Source organism: Ovis aries, chromosome 21 (assembly GCF_016772045.2).
Source record: "Ovis aries strain OAR_USU_Benz2616 breed Rambouillet chromosome 21, ARS-UI_Ramb_v3.0, whole genome shotgun sequence".
Taxonomy (NCBI): Eukaryota; Metazoa; Chordata; class Mammalia; order Artiodactyla; family Bovidae; genus Ovis; species Ovis aries.
Genome location: NC_056074.1, coordinates 36372550 through 36399586, shown reverse-complemented (window position 1 = coordinate 36399586; position 27037 = coordinate 36372550). Strand labels below are relative to the sequence as shown.

The 27037-nt window shown below is 46.2% G+C and overlaps 2 protein-coding genes and 1 long non-coding RNA gene across 4 annotated transcripts in view; 2 read left to right on the top strand and 1 right to left on the bottom strand.

The window, feature by feature from the left end:
* Positions 1-23299, top strand: part of DDB1 (damage specific DNA binding protein 1) — a 26613-nt gene extending 3314 nt beyond the window's left edge. The window contains exons 5-27 of one of the 2 annotated variants that reach the window (XM_004019581.6): positions 2025-2139; positions 3050-3147; positions 3844-4002; positions 4605-4688; positions 5258-5374; positions 5975-6077; positions 8634-8709; positions 8798-8906; positions 11580-11758; positions 11855-12018; positions 12124-12231; positions 12388-12595; positions 13371-13466; positions 13572-13683; positions 14643-14766; positions 15082-15246; positions 15953-16047; positions 19335-19505; positions 19805-19914; positions 20171-20340; positions 20507-20609; positions 21793-21916; positions 22510-23299. In XM_004019581.6, the coding sequence (XP_004019630.1) occupies positions 2025-2139; positions 3050-3147; positions 3844-4002; positions 4605-4688; positions 5258-5374; positions 5975-6077; positions 8634-8709; positions 8798-8906; positions 11580-11758; positions 11855-12018; positions 12124-12231; positions 12388-12595; positions 13371-13466; positions 13572-13683; positions 14643-14766; positions 15082-15246; positions 15953-16047; positions 19335-19505; positions 19805-19914; positions 20171-20340; positions 20507-20609; positions 21793-21916; positions 22510-22593 (2874 nt within the window). In that variant the 3' untranslated portion in view covers positions 22594-23299. Of the gene's footprint in view, positions 1-2024; positions 2140-3049; positions 3148-3843; positions 4003-4604; positions 4689-5257; positions 5375-5974; positions 6078-8633; positions 8710-8797; positions 8907-11579; positions 11759-11854; positions 12019-12123; positions 12232-12387; positions 12596-13370; positions 13467-13571; positions 13684-14642; positions 14767-15081; positions 15247-15952; positions 16048-19334; positions 19506-19804; positions 19915-20170; positions 20341-20506; positions 20610-21792 lie in introns of both variants that reach the window. The other variant, XM_060404011.1, reaches the window with a different exon arrangement.
* LOC132658347 (uncharacterized) lies at positions 21083-27037 on the bottom strand. Its single transcript, XR_009597831.1, has 2 exons — positions 26921-27037; positions 21083-24730 (listed from the first exon to the last, which is right to left on the bottom strand). It is a non-coding gene; the product is annotated as an uncharacterized LOC132658347 (long non-coding RNA).
* The window catches only part of VWCE (von Willebrand factor C and EGF domains), a 34796-nt gene continuing 30806 nt past the window's right edge, over positions 23048-27037 (top strand). Inside the window, exons 1-2 of the mRNA XM_042238189.2 lie at positions 23048-23442; positions 26050-26156. The gene's annotated coding sequence lies outside the window, so the exon portion shown is untranslated. The remainder of the gene's footprint in view (positions 23443-26049; positions 26157-27037) is intronic.

Here is a 27037-nt window from a genome sequence, read left to right as displayed (position 1 = left end):
GGCACAGTGGCAGGTTCATTTTTGTTCATCAGAATGTCTGGATTTCATGGTAGAATGGGCAGAAGTGTTTAATGTATTTGTCCTGAAATGTTTTGAATGATGCAATTAGTATGTGTTAGGTTTTGGTTGCACCTTGAGAACAGTAGTACTTATTGTGGAGGCAGGAAACAGTCAGGGGCTTGTAGCAGGCTTTAATCCTGAGATTACACTCTGGTTGTGCGCCTCGGAGATTGTGTAGGGTGACCCAGTTTATACTTTGTCACTTACTGGCATGCTAGGGGATTATTAAAATTTAGCTGTAGAGAAATGATCTGGAAATCGCCCTTACATGCAGTGAGAAAATGTCTTGGGGATGCTTTATGTGTCTTCCAAGAAGAAGTACACTTTGATCAGCATGCAACTTTCTGGTGACTGCTGGATCTTGACTTCTATTTTAGTCCGTGCCTAAAACTTTTGTAGAGCTGATCCTGGGCAGCTGTTCTCTGGGCCAGATCTCTTGAGGGGGTGGGGGTGGGGGCAGGGTGGCGGAGCACCAGACTAACATGCTTGTATCTTGGTAAAATCTCAGCCTTTTAACAAAGGGCCATACAGCATGAGGTTATTTCAGTAGGCATGTGCTTGAATAAATGTTGGAAGGAAGCTTAGTCCCAGTCTTAAGAACTGTGTGTGGGCATGTAAACACTTTGAAAGCTGTGTTAAGTATTGGAAATACTGATGTATTTTTGTATATTTCTTAATGTCACCTGAGCACTACAGCTTTGATCCTGGTTGGTATATAGTTCATTTGAATAGGTTGAAACCAGCTTTGGAGATTTTGTCTAATCTTGTTTATAACACATTAAATATCAGAGCTGAAATAAAAACTTAGGATTTCTCTCCCTTCTTCAGTTTTGTAAATATCCAGTCATTAAGACATTGATGTTGGTTATTCAGGACTGACTCTGGGCAGGCTCAGGGCTGCCAGTTGTGAATGAGCTTCATTTCCATATGTGGGAAATGGAGACCCAAATCCAAACCCCATCTTGAACATATGGTGGCGTTGAGTCTTACTCCTTTTCATTGCTGGGAAAATCCTCATCAGCTATAAATTATTTTTTTCTCCTGTTTTGTGCTCAAAAGTTAGCTTGAAAACTGCCACTTGAGGGAGTTCCCTGGTGGTCCAGTGGTTAGGGTTTAGCACTTTGACTGTCGTGGCCTGGGTTCAGTCCCTTGTCTGGGAACTGAGATCCTTCAAGCCCCGCGGCGTGGCCAAAATAAAAAGATAACAGAAAAAGGAAAATACCATGTGAAAGGTAGTCATGCACAGTGCGGTCAGGAGCTATAGCCGTGATTGAGATGTGGTCCCTGCCTTGAAACACACTGTCGGATTCCTCCCATAACTTCCCAGAGCCTGCGCCGGCCTTTGATGCGGCCGCTCTCCCCTGGCCCCAGGCCAGCTCCTTTAGTCTCTGAAAGGTGACTTCGATGGTTCCAGGTCTGAAGTGAGTCACGGCTCAGAAAAAGGAGGGGACGGTGGTGTTGGTGACGTAGGGTCGGAAGCTGCGACCAGCGTTAGAGGGGCTGCTTGCTCTGTTTTCTGCTGCCGCCCTGTCAGTCTGCGTCTGAGAGTGTGTCAAACAAAGTTTTAAAATTTGTAAATGCATTTCACTTCTCAATGTGTTTGTTTTTCCTCTTTAGCTATTTTGTAAGTTCCTTGAAGGTAAGGAATAGAGGAGATACACACACACAAATACACACACATGTACGTATATGCACATTATATTTCTCTAGTGGTTAGTACAGTGTGACATGTTCATTTTTCTACTTTTTAAATCTCTTTGTTGGTTTCATTGTTAGAAACAGTTGGCCTCAGTTGCAGTCTCCCCAGACTGTCCCAAGCCCAGCTGGTGGCTGTCAGCATGCTCATGGATAAGGATGGGGAGGCCGGTGTGACAGGAGCGTCCAGTGCTGTCCCTTTCAGGACCCTTGTCCAGCCCAGGGTTCACCCTTCCAAGGGACTAATGATTCTACCTTTCCCCACCTAGGACCCTCAGGGGCGGCATGTAAAAACCTATGAGGTGTCTCTCCGAGAGAAGGAGTTCAATAAGGGCCCTTGGAAACAGGAAAACGTAGAAGCTGAAGCTTCCATGGTGATTGCAGGTTTGTTGGGGGATGTAGGAAATAGGCCCTGCCCCAGTTCTCTGTTGTTCCTTCCCCACCTTCTCTGCCCCTTTATTTCCGTGCTCCAGTGCTGTTGAGCACACGCATTGTTCACCCCTCCCTTATGTCTCCTCTCTGTAAATGTGCTTCTCTTTGCTTTTTGCATTTCCATCTTCAAGATTGTCTTGTTTTTCACTCTTTCCCCTCAAAGTATAGTTTTCCTTTCTTTGCAGTGGTGGGTTTAACTAAAACAATGAGATTGATTTGCCAAGTGGCACATGGAAAATAGTCTCATTTTATTGTTGGCAAACATTTTTAAAATCCAGAAGAGGCAGTAATGCTTATCTTATCTGGTTCCTTTTTTTCCCAGATGAGGAAACAGGGCCGAGGGACTTGCCTGTGCCTGTACCTCACTGGCAAAGCCTGGGCTGAAGTCCAGGTCTCTTTACTGTTTATCCTATATCCTTCCTCAACATTGTTGTGTGTTTTACCCGGTAGAGAAATTTTAAAAGTCTTAAGTGCAGATTGGTTCTTCTGTATGGTAACCCTGATAATGGGGCAAGTTCAGCTAACGAACAAGGGGAAAAGTAAAAACTTTTGGATCAGACGTTTAGAAGAGAAAGGGGCAGAATGCATATGGAAGAACACTGGGAAGACTCCCCACCCTTCAGGCCATGTGAACTTCAAAAGAGTGGCAGTAGAAATATTTATCAGGAGTACAGAGTGGGCAGCTTACAATTTCTAAGACAGGAATCTCAGAAAAAGGTTATCGTGTTCCCTGGACTTTGATGTCTAAAATAATGATTATCTTCCAGTTCGCCTCAGAGATAACTGGCTCAGTGCCTAAGTTGCCTCAGGGTTTGGCAGATTCTGGGTGCTCAGCGTTCTAATGCTGCCCTCTCTCCTGCAGTCCCTGAGCCCTTCGGAGGTGCCATCATCATTGGACAGGAGTCCATCACGTATCACAATGGTGACAAATACCTGGCAATTGCCCCTCCCATCATTAAGGTGAGCAGCATTCCTTTCCTTTTTTTCCTTCTGTTTGTCTCTCCCTCCTTCCCCCCTCATTGGTCAGAAGGGGATTCATAACTGTCACGTCATTCACTGTGTATATGAGACTGTGTCGGTCACTGGGAGTACAGAGAGATTGGCTTGGTTTTGCTAACAAAGAGCTTGCTTGCTAACTAAGGGAGAGAGAATAAAGTTCAGATTATCCTTTCTATTCACTGGTGTAATCTGAAGAAAGGAGAAATTCGGGTAATTTTACTGAATGTTAAAGTCTTCAGAGCACAAAGCATGTAAAATAATAAAGTGAAAAATACATATAGACTTAAAACATTAGTCATAAAAATATTCACCTTAAAATATTGAATCATAAAAATGAAGCCTTACATGCTTTTTTATCTTTTGAGGCTAAATAACAAAATCTGTGATAGCGTAGTCCAGGGAATACTTACAGCTGTTTCCTCTTCTATATATTTGTTTTCCAGTAGAATAATATGTGAGTAAACAGTTAAGTATATTGAGCTCCTTAGAACATTGTCCTCAAAAATCAAACGTCCCCATTTTTGGTCACCTATGTGACTTGAGTGGATTCCTTGCTCATGAAGTGACTGGATTTGGTAAATGGAATGGTCTGCTAGAGTTTACTGTCTGGTGTGGAAGATGCTTTATATCTAATGACTGTGTCTTCCCTCTTGGCAGCAAAGCACAATTGTGTGTCACAATCGAGTGGACCCCAATGGCTCTCGCTATCTGCTGGGAGACATGGAAGGACGGCTCTTCATGCTGCTTTTGGAGAAGGAGGAACAGATGGATGGCACCGTCACCCTCAAGGATCTCCGTGTGGAACTCCTTGGGGAGGTGGGCCTTGTCCCGACTCTTTTACATTCTGCTAGGTGCCTGGTGACCCCAGATATGTGGTCCCAAACTGCAGCTGGGAATTACATGAGTTGACACCGAATAACAAATGCTCAGTCCTGCTGTGGGAGTTAGTTTTGGAATGAGTAGATTCTAGAGAATCTCACAAGCAGTGGGCTGCTAGCTCAAGGATTAAAAAGAGAAACAGAAAGATACACTACAGAATTAAAGGTTAATCTAGGGCTGATACTCATTTATGGGAGGACATTCCAAAATCGCACTGTTAAGAGCAACTCAGTGAATTTTAGAGGTCTCTAGCTATTTGGAGCTGTTGGGATTAAAATGGTCGTTTAGATCAGACACCTGCAAGACAAATTACATATGTTTCTGACTATAGGGATGCGATAAAGGAAGAGTCACACACTTCAGGGATTTAGAAACGTTCATTGAGTGTTACCTGGGGATTTGAAATGGAGACTTATTTTGGGGACCATGGCTGCAGTTGTTGTTTCTCTAGGCACAGGTCTGAGAGATGGCATAGGATGGTGTCTGGATCCCTTGTGAAGTACTTTCTGGTGTCTTTCATGCTACTGATTTTCTTTTAGACCTCTATTGCCGAGTGCTTGACGTACCTTGACAATGGTGTTGTGTTTGTCGGTTCTCGCCTTGGTGATTCCCAGCTTGTGAAGGTGAGAAGGCATTTTCTTCTTTCTGGCTTCTATTTTGCAGTCTTCACTGCTTTTTCATCAAGTTTTCCCCCTGTGTTTGGTGCCACTCAGAGTTTCTTCAGTTCATCCATATCCCTATTATACACCATTTTGCTTGATTGATGTAGCATCCTACCTTGATGAGCTTTTTGTCCTAAATGTTCATTCAGCAGTGTGTTAGGTTTTGTGGATACAATGGTGAACAAGACCCAGCTTCTGCCTTCAAATAGATCATAGTCTAATATACTTTATCCCCTCTAGAATATGAGAATTTGAGCCGTCTCTGTAGAAAATGCATGCAAACATTTTACATTAATTTCCAAACTATTCCTCTGAAATCCATCCATGGGATGCCAGATTAGAAATTCCTGGCTGGTTAGTGGGTCACCTGTAGGATACCCATGTCCCTTAGTCAGCATTTCCCTTCTGGAAGCATCCAGTAGGGCACAGGAAAGGCAGACCTAGTAGGGCTGAGTTTCTTTTGGATGATAACTATCTCTCTAGGGTGCATCTGGAGTGTTCTAAGACTAAAGTTGTTCTTTCTTTTTCAGCTCAATGTTGACAGCAATGAACAAGGCTCCTACGTAGTGGCCATGGAAACCTTTACCAATTTAGGACCCATTGTGGACATGTGTGTTGTGGACCTGGAGAGGCAGGGGCAGGGACAGGTAAGGGGTCATCCTGGAAAGGGATAGTTGGTATGGCCACTCAAACTGTGTCCTGGGTCTGCTTAGCTTGAATGGGGAATGTGCACTGCAGATAAGTTTTGAGAGCCTCACTCACTAATTCCAAAAATGCAAGAATTACTGCCATTTATTGAGTGCCTATCTTGGTCTGCCAGGCACTTTACATACATTATCTCTGATCACCCCAGCACCCTTTTAGATATGGATTCTTGGCTATTTCAGAAGTGAGGAAACTTAAGGCTGTGAAGGATTAAACAACTTGTCCAATGTCATGTAACTACTAAAGGGCAAGTGTGTCTGCCCCCAGATCCTGTGTACTTTCTAGTAAACTAGGATCCTAGGAAGGAAACAAGTTTGCTGGGAGCAGTGGTAGGACCCTTTTGCTTCTTGGACTAGGGTGCCCTATTTGCTTGATAAATTTGAGACACTTTGGAGGTTACCTTCTGCTAATTCTGCATCCTCAAACCTAGCTCCCCAGCAGGGGATGCTTGGATTTAGGTACACCTTGTTTACTTTTTGAGCATCAGTCTAGTTGCCCCATCTCTGGAGGGGGTTATTTAGAAACCTTTTCTCTACTTGCAGCTGGTCACTTGCTCTGGGGCATTCAAGGAAGGTTCCTTGCGAATCATCCGGAACGGAATTGGAATCCACGAGCATGCCAGCATTGACTTGCCAGGCATCAAAGGTAGCCTTTTGGTGGACATAGGATGCAGATCTTATTTGAGTGACTTTGGCCTCATTACATGTCATGAAGACGCTTGGGAGCTAGAGGAATGCAAATCAAATGAAGAGAAAAAGAAAGTTTTAATGCCAGATAAGCGGTGGAAGTTTAAATGTATTTAAAGGTTTCAAAGTAAACTTAGAAAAAAAAGATATTGACCAAAATTGGATAATGGATTAGAGGAATGGGCAATTTAGTGGAAAATTTAATGTTGTTTATATAAGGGAACTGATAGAATCCCTAAAGAAAGAGGAGACTGAGAATGTCATAGAACGAGGTACATATCAAAGGTAACTTCTAGAACAGAAGTACAAATCTTCCTAAATTCCAGGAGAACTCTAATGATCAAAAAGATCAAAGACAGACTACATAGCGAAAGACTTTTTTAGTATACAAACAGTAGACATAACCTAAAATAATATGATAGAACTCAATGTCAAACATCTATATGAGTAACTGATAGATATCTACTATCAGTAAATGTAAACAGGCTGAAATCACCTATTATAAGAAGTGGATGATCAGATTGGCTCATAAGGCAAAAATTAATTCAAAGTAGTATATACAACACAACTTAAAAAAATAATTTAGAATATAAAAAATAAGATGAGAACAGATTTAAAAAAGATATATGAATTAGGAAGAGATCATAAAACTACAAAAGTCAAGAGAATTAATTGAATAGCTAGAGACAGTAAGAACTCATTAAGGTAGGATATAAAATTAATGTACTGAAATCAATAGCTTTCATGTAAAAACACAGTCAGTTAGAAGGTGTAGTAGAGGGAAAGAGGCAATTTACAATAGCAATAAAAAGATAAAATACCATGGAATAAGTTTTAACAAGAATCGTGCAAAATTTATTTAACGAAAACTTTGAAATACTCTTAAAGGATTGAAAGGATAGATTGATCAAATAAAAAAGACATGGTAAGGTCTTATAAATTAATATTATAAAGCTTTTTCTCTCTTTGATATTTATATTAAAATATATTTCAATAAAAAATATCAAGTTTTTTTTTTTCTTTGACCTGGACAAGTCAAAGTCCAAATGTGAAGCAGAAGATACAAGGAAAGATAGGAAAAACTTAAAAAAGAACAATGAGGTGGGTCTAGTCCTACCAGATATTAAAAGGACTGTTAAACCTTAAAAATTAAAAGTGTGGTTTTGGTGCACAAATAGGCAGGAGTCCCATGAGCAAACTCAAATGTCCAGAAATAGACACAATTGTATATGGGGCTTTAGTGTAGGATAGGGGCGGTATCTCAACTCAGTAAGCTAAGGATGATTCTTTTGAATGAACAGTATTGGGATAACTAGAGTCATTTGAGAAAAGATAAGTTTGGGTCCACACTGCACAATGTGTAGAATCTAAATAGATCAAAGACTTAATGCGAAAAAATGAAGCCATGCAAAAGCTAGAAGAAAAAGTTGGTGATTTCCTTTCTAATTTTGCAGTGGGGAAAGTCTTTCAAATTCTGAGTCAAAAGTACAGAAGCCAAAAGGAGACTGATAAATTCAACAACATAAACATAAAATACTCTGCTTGGCAGAAACAAAACACTATAAGCTAAGTTAGAAGAAATGGTAAATTAGATGAAAACATTTGTAGTTCATCTTATACACAAAGGCCTAATCTGTCTAATTGATAAAAAATTTCTAGAAAGACCACCAAACTTCCTGCCCCCAAATTGACAGAGTACATGAATGGACAGATACCAAGCCTAACTTATAATAAGTGCAAATCAAAACAAAATAGTGATACTATTCTTTACCAGATGCCAAAATCCAAATTTGACAATGTCTGTGTTGGTGAGGCTGTGAGGAATGGGCATGCTCATTGGCAGTGTCTTATGGCATGCCCATAAACTTTCATATGTATAAGATGACATAAAGACAAGATTATTCATTGTGGTATTGTATATAATGGCAGAATACTGAAAAAGCATCCATCAGTGGGAACTTGCTAGTAAACTAGTACATCCATAAAATTAAATACTGTGCAGAGATCAAAAATAAGGAACTGTTTGGTTCTGATAAGGACTCAGACATATATTAGATGAAAAAAAATGTGTAGACACTTTGTGAGAGGCTACTGTGTTGGTTTGCAATACAGCATTTATCTATTGAATTGGAGGGATAAATTATTGTTTACTTATTTGGGGGCTAGTAGAGGTATAGAAGTGAGACTTCTGTATTAAATATTTAAAAAATAAATTTTGACTTTGAGTTGTAGAAATGAATTACCCCATCCAAAATCAATATAATCTCACCCCTGTACCTCTCCTTCCAACCTAGCCCCCAAATGAAAAGTTTTGAAATATTAAGCTCAAACAGTTTAAAAAATACCAGACTTCCTCAGTTTCTTGAAGCCAGGGAGGAACGGAGTGGGTATTTCATCTTAGGACTGACTCCGAGTTTCTTGCTCTTTCTGTGGGGTTAGGCTGCTCCTTCCTTAGACCATGTGGAGCCCAGTGTTGGTCCGTGCTGTGCCTCTTAATCTTTGATCTGTGTTCCAGGCCTGTGGCCGCTGAGGTCTGATCCCAACCGGGAGACCGATGATACTTTGGTGCTCTCTTTTGTGGGCCAGACAAGGTAAGACGAGTCAGCTCCAAGCATCCATGTAAAGATTGCAAGGTGGGGCAGCTGGTCCGGCTAACCCCAGCCTTCCCTTCTGCTGCAGAGTTCTCATGTTAAATGGAGAGGAAGTGGAAGAAACCGAACTGATGGGTTTTGTGGACGATCAGCAGACTTTCTTCTGTGGCAACGTGGCTCATCAACAACTTATCCAGGTAGTAACTGAGGAAAGAGCAGGCCCCATTTATGCATCAGTTTGACCTGGAGTGTAGTACAGAACACCATTGGATTTTAAAAGTCAATTTTTATGGCTCTAAAAGTAATGTAAAAAGGCCTGGAAAAAAATTGAAATTACCTAGAGAATCCCAAGGACAGGGGAGCCTGGTGGGCTGCCATCTATGGGGTCGCACAGAGTCAGACATGACTGAAGTGACTTGGCAGTGGCAGCAGCAATCACCCATTACTGAGAGCAATGTAACTTTTTTTTTAACTTTGGAGTTACTCCTTTTAGTTTTAATTTTCTTTTGCAAATGTATGTACAGTCGGCCCTTTTTATCTGTGGGTTTTGCATACATGGACTCAACCAATCACAATGAGAAGTATCTGGGGTGGGAATTCCCTGGCGGTCCAGTGGCTAGGACTCGATACTTGGACTTCAATTCCTGGTCAGCGGACTGAGATCCTGCAAGCCACTCAGTGCAGCCAAAAAAATAAAAAATTGGGGGAAAAAAGCATCAGAAAGTTCAAAAAGCAAAACTTGAATTTGCTTTGCACCAGCCATTGTTTACATATCATTTACATCGTATTCACAGTTATTTACACAGTATTTACATTGTATATTGTATTGTAGCTTCCCTTGTAGCTCAGTCAGTAAAGAATCTGCCTGCAGTGCAGGAGACCTGGATTCGATCCCTGGGTTGGGAAGAGCCCCTGGAGAAGGAAATGGCAACCCACTCCAGTATCCTTGCCTGGAAAATCTCATGGACAGAAGGGCCTGGTGGGCTGCAGTCCGTGGGGTCACAAAGACTCGGGCACGACTGAGCAACTAACACTACATTGTATTAGGTATTATAGATAATCTAGAGATGATTTAAAGGGCACTTACGGATGTGAGTAGATTATAAGCAAATACTGTTCCATTTTATATGGGGACTTGAACATCTATGCATTTGATATTGACTGGAGATTCTGGAACCAGTCCCCTGCAGGCACTGAGGGATGGCTGTATGTTGTACTTATTTACATTTATAACATATTACATTTATGTTGAATTTATTTACATTTTCTATTATGGATGGGATCATTGTGTACACACACACACACACACACACACACACACACACACACACACACACACACACACACACACACACACACACACACACACACTTGGGGGGACAGGGCGATATTGTTTTAGCACTAATTATATCCTGTCATCTGAGACACATTTTCCCACTCATTTTAATAGTAATATATACTTATTTGGAAAATACTGAGAAGCGCAAAGAAGAAAAAGATTAGTCATATGCTACCATCCCTATGTGACTTTTGATAGCACTTCCAGTATACTACTTATAACTAGAGTTCTAACTCTGTTCAGATACTTATTTTAAATTTTTCTGTGATAATGAGGATCATACAGCCCTTAGTATTTGTTAGCCATGAGAGCCTGATTTCTGTGCACCTCTCAGGACCTGGCGGGCTTAAGTTGGGAGTGACCGTGATGCTCTTGGTTTTTGCACACCCTCCTCACCTCGGGAGCTGCTCTCCACACTGAGCAGAGGCAGTATTTGCCTGTCGTGGCTGTAGCACTTGAGGGCCTAAGGATTACTGAACTGTCTCCATCGTTTTATTCTCTTGGTCTTCCTTTTAGCCAACAGGCAGTGGTGGGTTTAGTTAAAAACCAGAGGGAAGGTCTGTCACTTTGTTGAACAAGTGTGGGAAGTGCCCAGATACTGACTCAGTGCTTTGTCAGTGTTTTCTAACTGGGACCTGAATTCTGGCCCCAGCTCACATATCTTGTTATTCAAGGACATTCCTCTTTTTTTTTTTTTTTTTTTACTTTTCAAAATTACGCTGCTGCACGGGTTTTGTAATTTGCTGGACCAGACCCTTCAAAAGCTGATTTCCTATTTTATGCCAGCTTACTTATTACTAATGATGGGCTTCTTTACCAAATGGAAAGACTAATAACTCTAGGAAGTATTATGTAATCCCATTGTAGTTCATTAGTATCAGTAATAGCATGTGGTATTTTTCTGCATCTCCCATAGTGTTTATAATTCTAAAGGTCTTTCTTTAAGTAGAAACTCAATTTTGATAAATAAGATATATTGATATTTACTGAAGAATTTTATGTGATTTTAATGGTTCATGCATAGTAAAGAACTTGGATATTTTAGATTCTTTTGGCCGTGCTACACAACTTGCAGGATGTTAGTTCCTTGACCAGGGATTGAATGTGCGCCCTCGGCAGTGAAAATGCAGACTCCTAACCACTGGACCACCAGGGAATTCCCAGAAATTGGATATTTTAGAGATCTGATTTTGGGGTTGAGAAAAACAGGGTCCTACTCCATTGATACCTTTCCATAGGGCGCCATTTGTGATACCCAAGCCTTAATCAGAGTGAAACAGGACATGCCTTCTCTTTTTCGGGCTGTAGGTATATGAGCTGTAAGCTGCTTGAAGCCAGTCTTCTTCAAGGCTTCAGTTTAAAATGACATCTTCATGTAATCAGTCATTGCGGAACTTGGAAAAATCTATCTATATAGCAGAGGAGGACTTCATACCTTATTCTTAGGGTTCCATGAGGGCAGCATTTACCACCTTCTCACCTCTGTGCAGATCCCTGCAGGGGCTTGGAGACATGGCTCTTTTTTCTCTAGATCACTTCAGCATCTGTGAGGCTGGTCTCTCAAGAGCCCAAAGCACTCGTCAGTGAGTGGAAGGAGCCTCAGGGCAAGAATATCAGCGTGGCCTCCTGCAACAGCAGCCAGGTAGTAGTCGCCGTGGGGAGGGCCCTCTACTACCTGCAGATCCACCCTCAGGAGCTCCGGCAGATCAGGTGTGTGTTTCTGTCTCTGCTCTTTCTGCCTCCCCTCTTCTCTGGGACTTCTTTGATCCCTGGAGTCCTTTCTCTGCCATATTCTTTTCTGTTTAGCCACACAGAGATGGAACACGAAGTGGCCTGCTTGGACATTACCCCTCTAGGAGACAGCAATGGAATGTCCCCTCTTTGTGCCATCGGCCTCTGGACAGACATCTCAGCCCGAATTGCGAAGCTGCCCTCTTTTGAGCTACTGCACAAAGAGATGCTGGGTGGAGGTGTGTTTCTTTTTTTGGTGGGGAGGAGGGTGTTTCTTTTAAAGGCCTGAGTTAGGGTCGGAATCAGGATTTGGAACAAGAGCTCAATGTACGTCTTTCTCACAGAGATCATTCCCCGTTCCATCCTGATGACCACCTTTGAGAGCAGCCACTACCTCCTCTGTGCCTTGGGAGACGGAGCACTCTTCTACTTTGGGCTCAACATCGAGACAGGTGAGACTAGCGCGTCAGGTGAGGGGCGCTTTGGAGAATCCAGGGTGTTGGAGTTGGCCGAGTGCTTAGCTTCAGGGTGCAGCTTTCGAGCCTTCGCAGTCCAGCTGTCTGTCCTGTTTTGTTTCTGTTTTTCTCCTGACGCTGTTCTTTCTGTAGGCCTGTTGAGCGACCGTAAGAAGGTGACTCTGGGCACCCAGCCCACGGTATTGAGAACTTTCCGTTCTCTTTCAACCACCAACGTCTTTGCTTGCTCCGACCGCCCTACTGTCATCTACAGCAGCAACCACAAATTGGTCTTCTCCAATGTCAACCTCAAGGAAGTGAACTACATGTGTCCCCTCAATTCAGATGGCTATCCTGACAGGTGAGCCTCTTTTTCTTTCTTCAGTGAGAGCCAGGAGGGAAGGCATCATGACCCTGCCCCTCCAGCCTTTCTGCAGTGACAAAGCCTGGCTGAGATGGGATGTGTAGAACAGAGATTTGCAGACCTGCAGTAGAAATACCTCGTAAGCCTTTTAAACGTGCTGAATGGTTTTTGAATCTTTCTTAGAGTTTGCTTCGGTAGATCTAGGGTTGGGCCCCAGATCTGAATCTGTATTTTTAGAAAACCTCTTAGGCAATTCAAGTGATTGGCCAAGTTTCAGAGTCCCTGTGGCAGAGATTCATTATGCGTTCCCCTGGAACAGGGATTCTCAAAGTGGCTCTCTCACTGCAGCCGTGGCACTACATGGGAACTCTCTTTTAGAAATGTACATTCTCACGCCTCGCCCATGGACCCACCAAATCAAGCTCTAGGGGCAGGGCCAGCAGTCTTAGCTTCACAAGCCCCCCAGGTCGTTTTGATGCCAGCGTGGTTTGATAGTTCGAGAATCACTGTTCTATATCCAAATGCTACACGTTAGTGTTAAACAGATAGCTGTAAAAATCTCAGCCTAGGCCTAACCAGACCAATTAAATAAAATCTTGAGAGGTGGGGCTGATCTCCAGGTGTGTTTTAACAGAGCGCTGTAGTTGAGAATCACTGCCCTGTAGTAAACTAGTGTAATTCTGCCTGGTTTTTCTTCCTCTTATGGAGTTGCCTCATAGAATCCTTTTCTTCCTTGGGTGTACTCAGTCTAAACCCAGAACCTTCTTTCCAGCCTGGCACTGGCCAACAACAGCACCCTCACGATTGGCACCATCGATGAGATCCAGAAGTTGCACATTCGGACGGTTCCCCTGTATGAATCTCCCAGGTGAGGGGCAGGGCAGGGGAGCTGCGGGGGAGGGGGCCCTGGGGTGGGCGTGCAGCGCTTCAGCCTTTTCCTGAGGGGCCCTGTTGTCCCATGCTTGTTCTGTAGGAAGATCTGCTATCAAGAGGTGTCCCAGTGCTTCGGGGTCCTTTCCAGCCGCATCGAAGTCCAGGACACGAGTGGGGGCACAACTGCTCTGAGGCCCAGCGCCAGCACCCAGGTGAGGGCAGTGGGCGAAGGACAGTGGTGTGAGAGCAGCGGCAGAGTGTTCGGAAAGGGTCGGATAGTGGATACTTTAGACTTTGCAGGTCACAGTCACGGCTGCTTGCCTCGGCCCTTACAAAGGTGTCTGTAGACAACAGGTGGGCGTAGCTGGACTCCAGTAAAATCTTAAAAAAATAGGCAGGGAGCTGGATTTGGCTGCCTCAGCAGAGGCTTGAGAAGAGCTTTGAATAAGTGTGGCTTCAGTGATTTTGCTACTTGGTGCCCTTGCCTGATGAATAATTCCTCTCCTCTCATGATCGTTTTGGGCACTTTGTGTTGGGTCTGGGTAGCAGCGTCATGCCGTAGGTAAGAGCGTGGGACTTGGAGTCTGACAAAACTGGCTGCAGGGTTGTGGCTCTCTGTGTCACCTTGGGCAGCTTCAGTTTTATCATCTGCGAAATGATAATGAACCGTCTAGAGCCTCACATCACAGACCCGGTGGAGATGTTAGCTGGTCGTTTTATTCCATGTATTCTTTGCCTTTCTTGCTTGCAGACATCCATGGTCTTACTTCTTCCCTTAATCCAGAGTAGGTCTTTATGTATTCGTTTTTATTCGCAGTGGTTTCCTGCCATTCCCATTGAGAGAGGTGGAAGCCTGTCACTTTATTAGGTCGCCTGGGTTTCTTGTTAGCTTTCTTGATTGACTTAGCATCACTGTTTTAGTGCTCTTAAATGCCCTTAGATTCTGGCGGTGTTTTGGACTGCTGTGTCAATCCATATGGAGTTTGGATCCTTAGCCTCAGTCGCTGTGTCCTCTCTGAAGCCCTTTGCACTTGGGCTCTCTGCAGGCGGCCAGCCTCAAGTTTTTCTCGTTCAAACTCTGCCTCTGTTCTCTGATCCTGTCTGATGCTCACACTGCTGTCCCAGCACCCGTTCTTTTGAGAGGGGTGATGTGTGTTCTCTCTGTTCCCAGGCCCTGTCCAGCAGCGTCAGCTCCAGCAAGCTGTTCTCCAGCAGCACAGCCCCTCACGAGACCTCCTTTGGAGAAGAGGTGGAGGTGCATAACCTCCTTATCATTGACCAGCACACCTTTGAAGGTGCAAATGAGCTCTTTCTATCATGTGTACCTACGTCCTCCCTAAGCTAGGCTCTTCTGGGCTCTGCTGTATTCCAGAATTTGATAGACGCTGGCAGACTATCCCAGGAGGAGAAAGGGTGGGGCCTCAGAGTTGGCTGTGAGTTCAGAGTACTGGGCCTCCTCATGTCAGAATAGGCTGGCGAGGAGATAGGAATAGCAGGAGGCAGATGCCTTCTGTACTGTGCTCCAAGCTGAGCTGTGGACCTCAGAGAAGTGCAGAAGCACACGTGCGTGGGGTCGTCAGTCAGTCACCTCTCTGCTGTTCTTCTTCTAGTGCTTCATGCCCACCAGTTTCTGCAGAATGAGTATGCCCTCAGCCTGGTCTCCTGCAAGCTGGGCAAAGACCCCAACACGTACTTCATTGTGGGCACGGCCATGGTGTACCCAGAAGAGGCAGAGCCCAAGCAGGGTCGTATTGTGGTCTTTCAGTATTCAGATGGTAAGTGGACACAGTCTCTGGCTTTTGAGAAATTTAAAAACTGGGAAAGGAAGCAGACACTTTAGGTTTCAGCCTTAGTTATGCAGAAGAACGTGGGCTAATTGCAGTGACACAAGATTCAGGATGTTTCTCTCTTACGCTCTTGATGGTCTGAATGAGTTTTGGAGTATGTGAGCAGCGGCACAAATAAAATCTGCCCTTTTTTTCTTCCTTTTTCACTCTTTGAAAGGAAGAGAAAGGGAGGGGTGACCAGAATGAGAGTTAGGATTTCTGGTAGGACTCTGTGGAGTGTCCTCCACTCGGCTGCTCAGCCTCTTAGGCCCTCTTCCCAGCGTCAGCACTTGGTGCTCGTTTCTGCATCTTCTCATCTCCCTACCCATGATGGCTCTGAAGACTAGCTGTCAGCCCCCAAACCTCAGGTTAGATGGCTGAGGTAGAGTCTGGTCTCCATCCTGAGGGGAGATCTGGAGTCCCAGGTGGGAGGCAGAACCTGAGCGCTGTCCGGAATCGCTGCATGTTATGTGGGGGCCCACACTTCTAGAGGTAGTTAACCCCAGTATATATGGATTCTATATTCTCTGCTTTGAAATGAGGGGTTTGGAGGGGCAGGAATTAGAGCTGGGGGTGGGGGGATGGGAAGTACACGATTCTTCAGATTAAAGTGTGGGCTCATGAAGGAGACTGAAGGGTATCTTTTTTCTCCCAGGAAAACTACAGACTGTGGCTGAAAAGGAGGTGAAGGGGGCCGTGTACTCCATGGTAGAGTTTAACGGGAAGCTGTTAGCCAGCATCAACAGCACGGTGAGCCCTCCCTCTGGCCTCAGCCTCAGGCCTCCGTCCACAGAGCCTGGGTCCCGTGCATTTTCTCCCTCTGGCCTCGGCCTCAGGTCTCACACCTCCGTCCATAGAGCCTGGGTCCCGGGCATTTTCTCCCTCTGGCCTCGACCTCAGGCCTCACACCTCCGTCCACAGAGCCTGGGTCCCGTGCATTTTCTCCCTCTGGCCTCGGCCTCAGCCTCACACCTCTGTCCAGAGAGCCTGGGTCCCGTGCATTTTCTGAACTGCGTGTGTGTCCTGATTTTAAGGGTAGCAGAGTAGCGAGCACGGAGGATGGCCCTGGGAATATGGGGAGCTGGGGTTGGACCAGACACCAGGTTTGGTTCTGTGAAGCCCTGTACATATTGTTCTGTGGGAATTGAGAAGAGGGTAAGAACTGTGGTCCCTGCACTCAGAATGTGTCATGGCCTGAGAATATTTCATCTGTGTGGGACAGAATGGGCCAAACTGCATTCATCCTGAGTAAACCCCTGAAATACTAGGCCTGTGAAATTCTCCACTTTTCTTCTGGCATGACTTTACCTCCTCCCTTCCCAAAAAAACACAAAAATTATACACTATACACGGTCAAACAAATTTGGGACTTGCTGTATCCTGTGTCTTCCGCTTAGAAGCTTCTCAGTGCATTGTAGCATATGAAAGATTCTGAGAAGATCAAGAGTAGAAAAGCATTGCTTAAATACTTCTTTTTTTTTTCCCAAAGAAAGAGCAGCTTTATTTATTTTTTGGCTGTGCTTTGCGGCACGTGGGACCTTAATTCCTAGACCAGGTATCTAACCTGCACCCTCTGCAGTGAAAGCACAGAGCCTTAACCACTAGACCAGCAGGGACGTCCCCTTAAGTACTTTAACTTGACGTTCATTCAAGAAGTACTAACTGAGCACTTGAAGTATGCTAAGCACTATTTTGGTAGTTGGGATGTAGCAGTAGATGAACTAGACAAAGAGCTAGCCTCCTGGGGCCTGTGAGCAAATAGAATATATATGTGTATGTACGATGAGAAGTACCTTGTGAAAAATAAAAACAGGACAAGAAGCTGACAGGGTACCAGCGCGAGCAGGGAGGTGGCGCTGTTTTGTCATATGCTCAGGAGGGTTCGCACAGTGGCTTTTGGGCAAATGTCTAAGGGAAAGGAGGGAGCCAGCCATGCATTGATCTGGAAGAAGACAAGTGACAGGAGTCCATGGCCGGCCTGCACCCAGTGTGGGAAGGCAGTGCTGAGTGCTGGGTGCTGGGAGATAAGTCGGAGAGGCAGCCGGGAGGTAGCAGCGTGCGGAACCAGATAGGCTGTGTGCTTTGGGTTTGTAAGGACTTCGGGTTTTACTCCGAGGGGATGGGAACCTCCAGAGGGTTTGAGCAAATGCATGACATGACTGTAATTTTTTTATATAAGTATGTATTATATATATATATATCTATATATAAATATAAATATATAAAAGATGCTGGTTTACTTATTAGGCCGTGTCCAGTCTTAATTGTGGCACACGGGGTTTTTGTTGTAGGCGCGGGCTTTCTAGTTGTGGCGTGGGGGTTTCGTTGCCCTACAGCATGTGGGATCTCAGTTCCCCAACCAGGGATTGAACTTATGTCCCCTGCATTGGAAGGTGGATTCTTTTCCTTTTTAAATTTATTTATTTTTAATTGAAGGATAATTGCTTTACAATATTGTTTTGGTTTCTGCTATATGGAAAGTGGGTTCTTAACCACTGGACCGCCAGCGAAGTCCCTGCAGTTACATTTTGAAAAGCTCACTGCACATCTCGGAGAGGGTGGTAGAAGACCAGGGGTAGGAGCAGTGAGGTCAGCTCAGAGGCTCTGGTGATGACCCAGAGAGCAGTGGACGGTGCTGGGAGCATGTGCTGACCGAGGAGCTGAAGGGTAGTCGGATTCCACAGATGTTAGTATTGAGGGCTTGAAGATGAGTCGTGAGAAGGGAATAAAGGGTCAAGAGTTTTGGCCTGAGTAGCAGAGATGGTGTGGCTCTGTACTGATGGAGGAAGATTGTGAGTGGGGCAGGTTTGGAGAGTAAGGGAAAACTGTATCTTTGCTCACAACATTTCTGACACCATGTGTGAGGAGTTTTTGTCCCTATGACAATCAGTTTTCCAACTGGCGGTCCTGTAATTTACTTGAATTCTGATTTTAGCTGCCCAGAGTTGGAGTCAGCTGTCATAGGTTCAAGGGCTCGGTCCCACAAGACTGTCTTTATGCAAACCCCAGCCCAAGTAGTGTTCCTCACACTTCTGTCTGACTTGCTCCTAAGTTAGGGGTTCCCACAATTAGGTTTCATGATTTGCTAGAAGGGCTCATGAGACTCAGAATGTTTACTTGCATTTGCCGCTTCTTCACCCCACTCTTGGGAGTCTGGAAGCCCAGTCCAACTCGACTCATCCTAATCTGTGGTGTTCTGGGCTCACTTGACCCAGAACAGGAGGTGTGGTTAGCCATTGTGATTATTACGAGTGAGCCTTGGAGTGCACACCTGTGGAGCTAGGGTTCTTTGGACGCATCTTGAGAAATCATGGCTTAATATATTCTTCCCAGGAGTGTCTGTATGTGCAGAGGTTTGGGTGGGGCTGCCTAGACCCTGAAGGATCTGCTGGGACTGGGCCGTTCCGAGTATCTGTTCATCTGTCTTGATCGTAAAGCATCTTGTTTCTTTTGGAGATATGGTTATAACTGAAGAAACACTGCAGTGAAGAGAAAAGGGGTATTTCTTCCCCTCTGGGTAGAGGGGTGGCCAGAGACTCCAGTTCTTTAGAGTAAGTTTCTGTTGGACTTTTCTGTTCTATTTTCTTTGCTCATTGGATGTACATCAAAAGGTGCCAGGGATGTATGTGTTTTGAGAAGGGTTCAGAAAGGGCAGTTTGGTGGGAGGTGATCTTCTTTCTGATCAGGAAATTGGAAATGGATCTTCTCTTTCTAGAGATATTTCTGTAGACAGTTACCAGACTTAAGTCACAAAACCGTCTCTTGTCATTTCTATAGTGTTACTTGCGTTACTATTTACTTAGTATTTTTCTTTATCCTGACTTTTTTTTAATATAAAGGAAGACTTTGTAGTATTGTTTCATGTGCTCACTCTGTTTTCATCTTTCATGAATATATGATAATTACAAACGCTCATGCAAGTTCCTCAGCAAACCATTTCACCCCCCCACACTGCACTTGGGTAAGTGGTGCAGCAGATGGAAGGCCCCTGGGGCTGAGAGAAACGCGCTGCCCACCCCCACACCCCGCCCCCCCAGGTGCGGCTTTATGAGTGGACGACGGAGAAGGAGCTGCGCACCGAGTGCAACCACTACAACAACATCATGGCGCTCTACCTGAAGACCAAGGGCGACTTCATCCTGGTGGGTGACCTGATGCGCTCGGTGCTGCTGCTGGCCTACAAGCCCATGGAGGGCAACTTCGAAGAGGTAGGGGGGTGTGGGCAGTTGGCTTGCTTAAGCTGGCGGTCAGGGGTGATGAAGCCCAGGGTGGGCAGAAACCTCATCCCTGGAGCACAAATTGTGCATCTGTTCAGTCTTCTAAAGACCCCCAACTTGAACTCTGAGTAGGCCCTGTTTCAGGATGGTGTTGGCCAGGCAAAGGGGAGACTCTCTCTAGAGGGGTGGTTGTTAAACACAGGCAGGGCAGGCACTTGGCCAGGTCCCAGCACTGGCTTGCATGCAAACTGCTGATTGTAATTCCCCTGTTGTATTTTGTCTTTTTTAAGATTGCTCGAGACTTTAACCCCAACTGGATGAGTGCTGTGGAAATCTTGGATGATGACAATTTCCTGGGGGCTGAAAATGCCTTTAACTTGTTTGTGTGTCAGAAGGATAGGTGAGTGGCCAGCTGTGGGAGTGGCCTGTGGTAGGTGAGGACACAGGGCCCCCACAGGCTCGCATGCGCCTCTTCACAGGGGTAGATGGTATCTGTGAGAGAATCAGGCTGCAGAGATGGATGAGCCTCTTCAGGCCGGCTCCTCTGTGGACTGGGTGGGCCCACCAGGGAGTCTGTCCTTCACTGCACGCGGTCCTTGGGGCCCCGTCTGGGGGGACAGGAGGCCTGGGTTGTGAATGTCTTGCACCCCTTGCAGCGCTGCCACTACGGACGAGGAGCGGCAACACCTCCAGGAGGTTGGGCTCTTCCACTTGGGCGAGTTTGTCAACGTCTTTTGCCACGGCTCTCTGGTTATGCAGAACCTGGGCGAGACTTCCACGCCCACGCAGGGCTCGGTGCTCTTTGGCACGGTCAATGGCATGATTGGTAAGGGTGGCCCCATGCAGCCCTCCTTCCCAGGGCCAGGGGAGAGCAGGGTTTTGAGAGTCCGTGGCCGGCTCGTCCGTCCTCCTCCCTGGGCTCCCCTTGGCAGGCAGTGCTCGCTGTGGGCTCTGGAGTGCCCTGTAGCTTTCGATTCCCTTTGCTTCCTTAGGCCTGGTGACTTCATTGTCAGAGAGCTGGTACAACCTCTTGTTGGACATGCAGAATCGACTCAATAAAGTCATCAAAAGTGTGGGCAAGATTGAGCACTCCTTATATCCTTCCCAGAGGTGCCCCCTTACTCAAAAACATGGCCTGGCCCAGGCAGAGTGCACATTACCGTGAGCAGCCTCTGGAAGTTTGTCCCTCTAGAAAATGTCTTGACTAGATTCCAATGGGGAGCAGGCTACGTAAAAACTTCTCATGGAAAATTTCAAGCACACGATATTGGAGAGAATCGTATGAGTATAATGAACCCCCATGCACTTATCTCCCAGTTTTATTGGTTCATCTTGAAAATGTATGTTGATGTTCATGCACTGTGTCTGCTTCTGACCTTCTGGCTTTGCATGTCAGACCTAAGTTTAGATCACAACTTAGAACATCCTTTCAGAGATCTTGTTTGGGGCAGTGGTGTTTGAGGACCCTTGCTAGAGAGGCTAAATGGAAAAGGAGGGGAAAAGCAAAGAAGCTGTAGATTCCAGAAGCCCAAGGGTCAGCCCCCTGGGCAATGAGGATCCAAGTACTATTGGAAGTTTGTTTATTATGGGAGAGGGACGAGGAGCCCTCGGGCTCTGGAGGGGATTCTGCTGAAAAGTCTGTTGTAAGGCAGGATGAACCAGCTCTCGCGGAGGAGGGAGGAGGTAGGCTGACTTGTTGGTGTTTTGCTAACCCGCAGGACTTTAGGCACATCTCTTGTTTCACTGAGCCTCAGTTTATTAATCTGTGAAGGCCAGGCTTAAAAAGTGGTTCTTCCTAGGCAAGCATCCAGTTTGCGTGGAGCACTTGTTAAAAAAAAAAATCTCTACATGTCCATGCTCTGAACTAAGAGTCATGTGTATTCTGTTTTTAAAATTATAATTTTTTAATTGTTTTTGGTCTTGCTGTGTGGCTTGCAGCATCTTAGTTCCCTGACCAGGGATTAAACAAACTCATGCCCTTGGCATTGAAAGCCCAGACTCTTAACCACTTGGCTGCAGGGGAAATCCCTGTAATTTTTAAAATGTTATTTTGACAATTATTCCAGTTGAGAGGATCATTGGATTAGGTAACGGTTTATAGGTCTTTGAATTGCAAAACTGTCCAAACAGCTGTGATATTTAGTTGAACCTGTTGTTTTCTGTTCTCCTCCTGATAATTGCTTCAGACTGTGGTCTTGTGCACAGAGGTAGGGATGACTTCGGAGAGGGTATTTATTATTTCCCAGTGATCAGCACATTCTTTAACTCACCTGTCCACTTGGAGATCCTTTCATACTGAACGAAAGACAGAACCAGCCACCGGCTTCATCGATGGTGACTTGATTGAGAGTTTCCTGGATATCAGCCGGCCCAAGATGCAGGAAGTTGTGGCAAACCTACAGGTGAGCTGTGCCACTGTGCAGGGTGCAGCCCTGGGGCCAGTGACTCAAGTCCATTGCAGGGCCAGGCACACCAGGAGGCCTCCCCTCCCTTGGTTCCCAAGTGCCAAGAGCTCTTTTTAAAGTTTTCTTCTACCCACATGGAAAGGTAGTGTCCAAGGGCAAGGAGATAAGGCTGAGGCTTGTGGGTTCCCCCACCAGGCACCAAGCACTGTAACTTTAGCAACGAGGGCACCTTCGGGCATGTCTGGGATCCCTGGCACATCCTTAGGAAAGGGGCAGGGACAGGATCCTGCAGAGAAGAGGAGTTTCCATGGTGCTGGAGTTTGGGGTATTGCCCACTGGAGGTGGTGCCTCTGGCAAACAGCCGGATGGAGGTGGATGTATATATTGGTTGGCAGCCTCTGGGCAGCTTTGCTGTCAGCAGACCATGCTCACCTGGACCCCCAAGGAGAAGCACGGGCTTCTGGTGATGAGTCCTCGCTCCTGCCACGGCAGTGTGGCGCAGGGTACCGTTGTGGGCGTCCCCTTCCCCAGGGAGGGAGAGCCTGCTCTCAGCCCTCACGGCCTCCCCTCCTCCCCTTTCCTCGTTGCAGTATGACGACGGCAGCGGGATGAAGCGAGAGGCCACTGCGGATGACCTGATCAAGGTGGTGGAGGAGTTAACTCGGATCCATTAGCCAAGGGCAGGGATCCCTTCCCAGACCCTCTCTGAAGGCTTTGCCCTCCTGCTCTCCTCCTCCCTGCCACTGTCTCTCGGCCATGGGAAGCCTGTCCCTAAGCCCCAGAAGCCACAGCCTACCTGAGTGGAAATGGGGATTTCGTAGAACGAAAACCAGTTCACTGGAGACCTGGGCAAGGGCTGATGGTGAAATATTTTCTCCCTGGATTTTTACCAGTCTCACATGATTCCAGCCATCACCTTGGGCCACCAAGCCTGGATTGGTGCAGCCAATTGTCCTCCTTCCAGGGAGCAGTTTTGCAGCTCTTTGGCTGAAAGGAAGCTCTGTGTGTGTGTGTGTGTGTGTGTGTGTGTGTGTGTGTGTGTGTCTCCCACACTCATGCATTGTCCTCACTATCTTTTTATTTAGGTTTGGGGTTGGGGAGGGTTGTGGCTAGGGGGGAGGTGGGGTGGGAGGGGTTCGTTGTCTTTGAGGTGAGAGCTTCCTTCGCTTTCTTCTGTTGCCTCTGAGGGCTTTGGGTCTGGAGGGCTGACCACCAGGCCATGGGCTGCCTGAGGGTAAGACCTGCAGATGGTGGATGATTTCCAAGCCACAGCCTTTTTGTCTCTGGGGAACTGCCTTCTTCAGAGGAAAGGAGGTGGGGGGCCGTGAATTGGTGGTTAGTTTCTGAGTTTTACCAAATAAAGTAGAGTCTAAGAAGAAAGATTCATTTGTTTCTGCTCTTCTTTTCCTGCTTGGCTCTCCAGCATCCCAGACGCTCTGTGCTCAGGGTACTGCAAGCGCCATTCTGTCCTTCACAGCCATTGCAGTGGCCCCTTGTCCTGGCTGCTGGAACATTCCTTTCAGGTAGAGAAGTGTCCTCTGTACCTCTCCTTTGTCATATGATTGCTGTTGGTGGGATCCCAGGGATGAAGGGAGTCAGGTTTCTGAAATTCAGCTGTCTTGGGTTGTCTTTGACTCCAGTCATCCTTCTATTCCCAGTGGCCTCTGTTAGTAATGCTGCTTGGGCTGCCTCTCCTGACGTCATTTTACAGCCAGCTGTATGTGCAGCATTCAGCCAGCTAGCCCCCTAGGCACTGCTCCTCACACTCCTCCCAGCTTCCTGTTGCCACATGCCCTTTGGATTCAGATTTTATTTCCTCTGGTTTCATTGAGTAAACCTTTGGTGCCTTAGGTTTGAAAATACAGGAGTAGGGCACATTTGGGGTTCACCCTTCTATTCAGCAAACAGAGCTGGTCTTCTTTCAGCTCAGTGGGTCAGAGTGTCCAGGCCCACGTTTCCACCAGTGATCCAGTGGGAATAAAGGCTGCTCTGTCCCAGCAGTGGAGCGAGGTTGATCCCAGGCATATTGGCTGGCTCCTTTAAGACCAGCCTTTGATACAGTGTCAGGAAAATTGTGGTTTCAAGTTCAAACTGTGGTTTGGGGGAGATTCTAGCTTAAAAGGAAAAGAGCAAGGAAGCATCTCTGCTTTGGGGGTCTTTGGGATTAAGTTTCCTTCCCTGGAGGCATTCCTTGAGTTTCATTACTGTTCTTTTACCCTTACTCTCCTGGGGTTTCTGAGGGTGGAGGATAAGGGTCTTAAGGGAAAAAATAATCATCTCTCAAAAACCACAGTTTGAACTTGAAACTCAACACTGTGATTTGAATTCTTCAAGTCATGGTTTGAATTGAAAAGGCCTGCCCCCATGCCAGAGACCAGCTTTAATGAGGCAGGCAAGCAAAGGCCTCCAGATTGTGATTATTTAAAAAATTTAATCCTAGATGGGAGAAAAACAGAATGTGGCAGGGTTATTATTCTGGTGCTTCTCAGTGGTTTGACCTGCAGCTGCGGAGACCTGCCATGTTCAGGAGAAGGTTACTACCGGTGGCTTCAGTCTTCACTTTGGAAACCAGAGTGCATGCAGCTTTTTGTTTCCTACAATCTTGGGTATATTCACTCTGGATTGAATTCCAGCAATCCTTTAGAAACTGACATCCTGCTGCCACACTCCCACATCCCCTCTTAAAACCATTAATCACCTCTCCCGGGGTGAAAGGTTGCCTTTGGAGCTTTGCTGCAGCCAGCTGGAATGGCTCCTCTCCATGTAGGCGCTGATGAGCTCGCCTCACTCCCGGCCTCTGCACGAACGGACCTTTGGGAGAATAATAGAAACACTGACTCATCACATGACCATTTGGAAGGGTCACAAGCCAGAGGCCTCCTTTCTACAGCCAACAACAACTTGAATCCTCCACCCTCGGTGGAGGGTCCCTTTTGTTACTGAGCAGCCACAAGCCACAGAACCGGGGAGGAAATATTGAGGAACCATATGGGCCCAAACTCGTCCTTGAGGATGAATGATTTTAAGTGACCAGCTCTCCGGGTCCAAAGTTTGAGAAGCCTCGAGGTCACACAAACCAAAACACAAAACAAACAGAAAATAGTGAAAACCAAACTGAAGAGGTGAACTTGGTATGACGAGCAAGGTGAATGCCATAAGGTCAAAGAAACAGGAAATGAAAGAAATGTCAGGGGCTATTTAGAAAGTCGTTTCTTTCAAAATTCACCGGTAGGGATTTACAGATTTAAATATCCTGGGCTTCTCCTGTCGAGGGTAGGTAAGGATTTCCTTTATACACAAAGTTATATCTCGGTCATTGCGGCTGCCCACTGACCCAAGTCTGCCAGACTTACAGGGTGAGACGGAGGGGCTGGAACTCCATTAAGTAGTCACGTTCAGAAAGGAGGTAGCTGAGGTGTGCTGGAGCATGGGAGAAGATGGCATGAAGGGTGACAGGTGTGTAAAGAAAAAATTGTCCTGTGCAAATGTGTTGAGAATCTGTGTGTAGCTTCTAGATCCAGGAACACAGAGCACCTGTTTGACACTGATGGTGGTCTAGATAGGAAAGATAAGGACGGTGGTGTGATAGATTTTGCAGGCTCGAATGAAGGAAGAGTTTTCTGTTTATCCCTATTTAATAATTCAGGGCTATGGGATTCCCCTGGTGGTCCAGTGGCTAAGACTCCATATCCCCAAAGTAGGGAGCCCAGGTTCCATCCCTGATCAGGGAACTAGATCCCATACTCCACAACTAGGACACAGCGCAGCCAAATAAATATTTTTTTAAGAATATCAGGGCTAGATTTCTGACTATGTGCCCACTGACAGTGAGCATCGAAGCACTTTGTGAGTGGTAGTGAGGGATGCAGTCTGAACGGCAGAGGGGAAAGTGCACCTTTGATGTTTAACATAAAGGAAAGATGCCCTAAGACTCTGAGGGTCCTCAGGACTCAGAATGGACATAAATATGGAAGTAGCATTCATTTCCAATACAGAGTATTTTGGCAACCTATTAGCTGAAAACGTGTTGCTTAGATGGGTCAAACTAACAGGATGAGCTTATTTAGTCACTAAGTCATGTCCAACTCTTCTCGACTCCATGGACTCTAGCCTGGCTCCTCTGTCCACAGGATTTCCCAGGTAGAAATACTGGACCGGGTTGCCATTTCCTTCTCCAGCAGGGTGAGGTAACCACCCTGAATTGAACATCTGCAAAAACTCAGCCACACAGGTTCAGGTAAGGAGATCAGCTTAGCAGTTTGTGTTCAATAACAACAAAAAGACAACAACAAAAAGACATGACAACAAAGAGCACCAGAGGCTTCCCTTTACTGTAAATCTTATGTAAGGAACTGACAGCTTCATTGGGTTGTCGAAAAGGCCAAGTAATATCAGGCTGTGTTAATAGAAGTATGGCATCTGGAAGGGAGGGGCAAGAATCCAGACCACTGTTGGTACCGTGTTCATTTGTGGCCACCAATGTTAAGGACCTTAGTGACAGGCTGAGGTTGCCAGTGGAAGGGCTACTGCACAGGCAGAACCAAAGGCACGGGAGTTATTTAGCTGGGAAGGAAAAACACTTCCCAACAAATGAGAGTTACTCAAATTGGATTGGGCTGCCCTCTGGTAGGTAGTGAGACCTTCATCCCCGCAAGTGTTTAAGTAAAAGCTAGACCCATTGGGTCTGGGTGGTGAGGGGAGGTTCCTGCCCAAAGCTGAAGGTAGAATTTAGTCAGTCTTTCAGCTTCCTCCCAGCCGGATGATTCTGACTTAGGTCCACCACCTGCTCACCACCCTTCTGCCTACCATCTCTCGACTGGCCTGGGGCAGCTGCTGAAGGGGACAAGGGGAGTCTGTGGGTTCAAGAGCCGCTAGAGCCCCCAGTCAGGGAGCAAGGGAGCCCACTGACCGGCGCACCCAGGGAGGGTTAGGGTGCAAACCTGCTGGTAGGCTGGGGGCTAGCCTAGAAGTGCCCAGCAGCGAAAGGGCCCAGCATCCCACCTTCTCGTACAACACAGGTATCTCGGGCTCCATAGCGACCAGCAATTCCTGGGGCGCGCAGCCTCCAGCCTTGTTGCCGGAGTCTCTTTCCTCCCTGGGCCTCCGTCTCACGCCCAC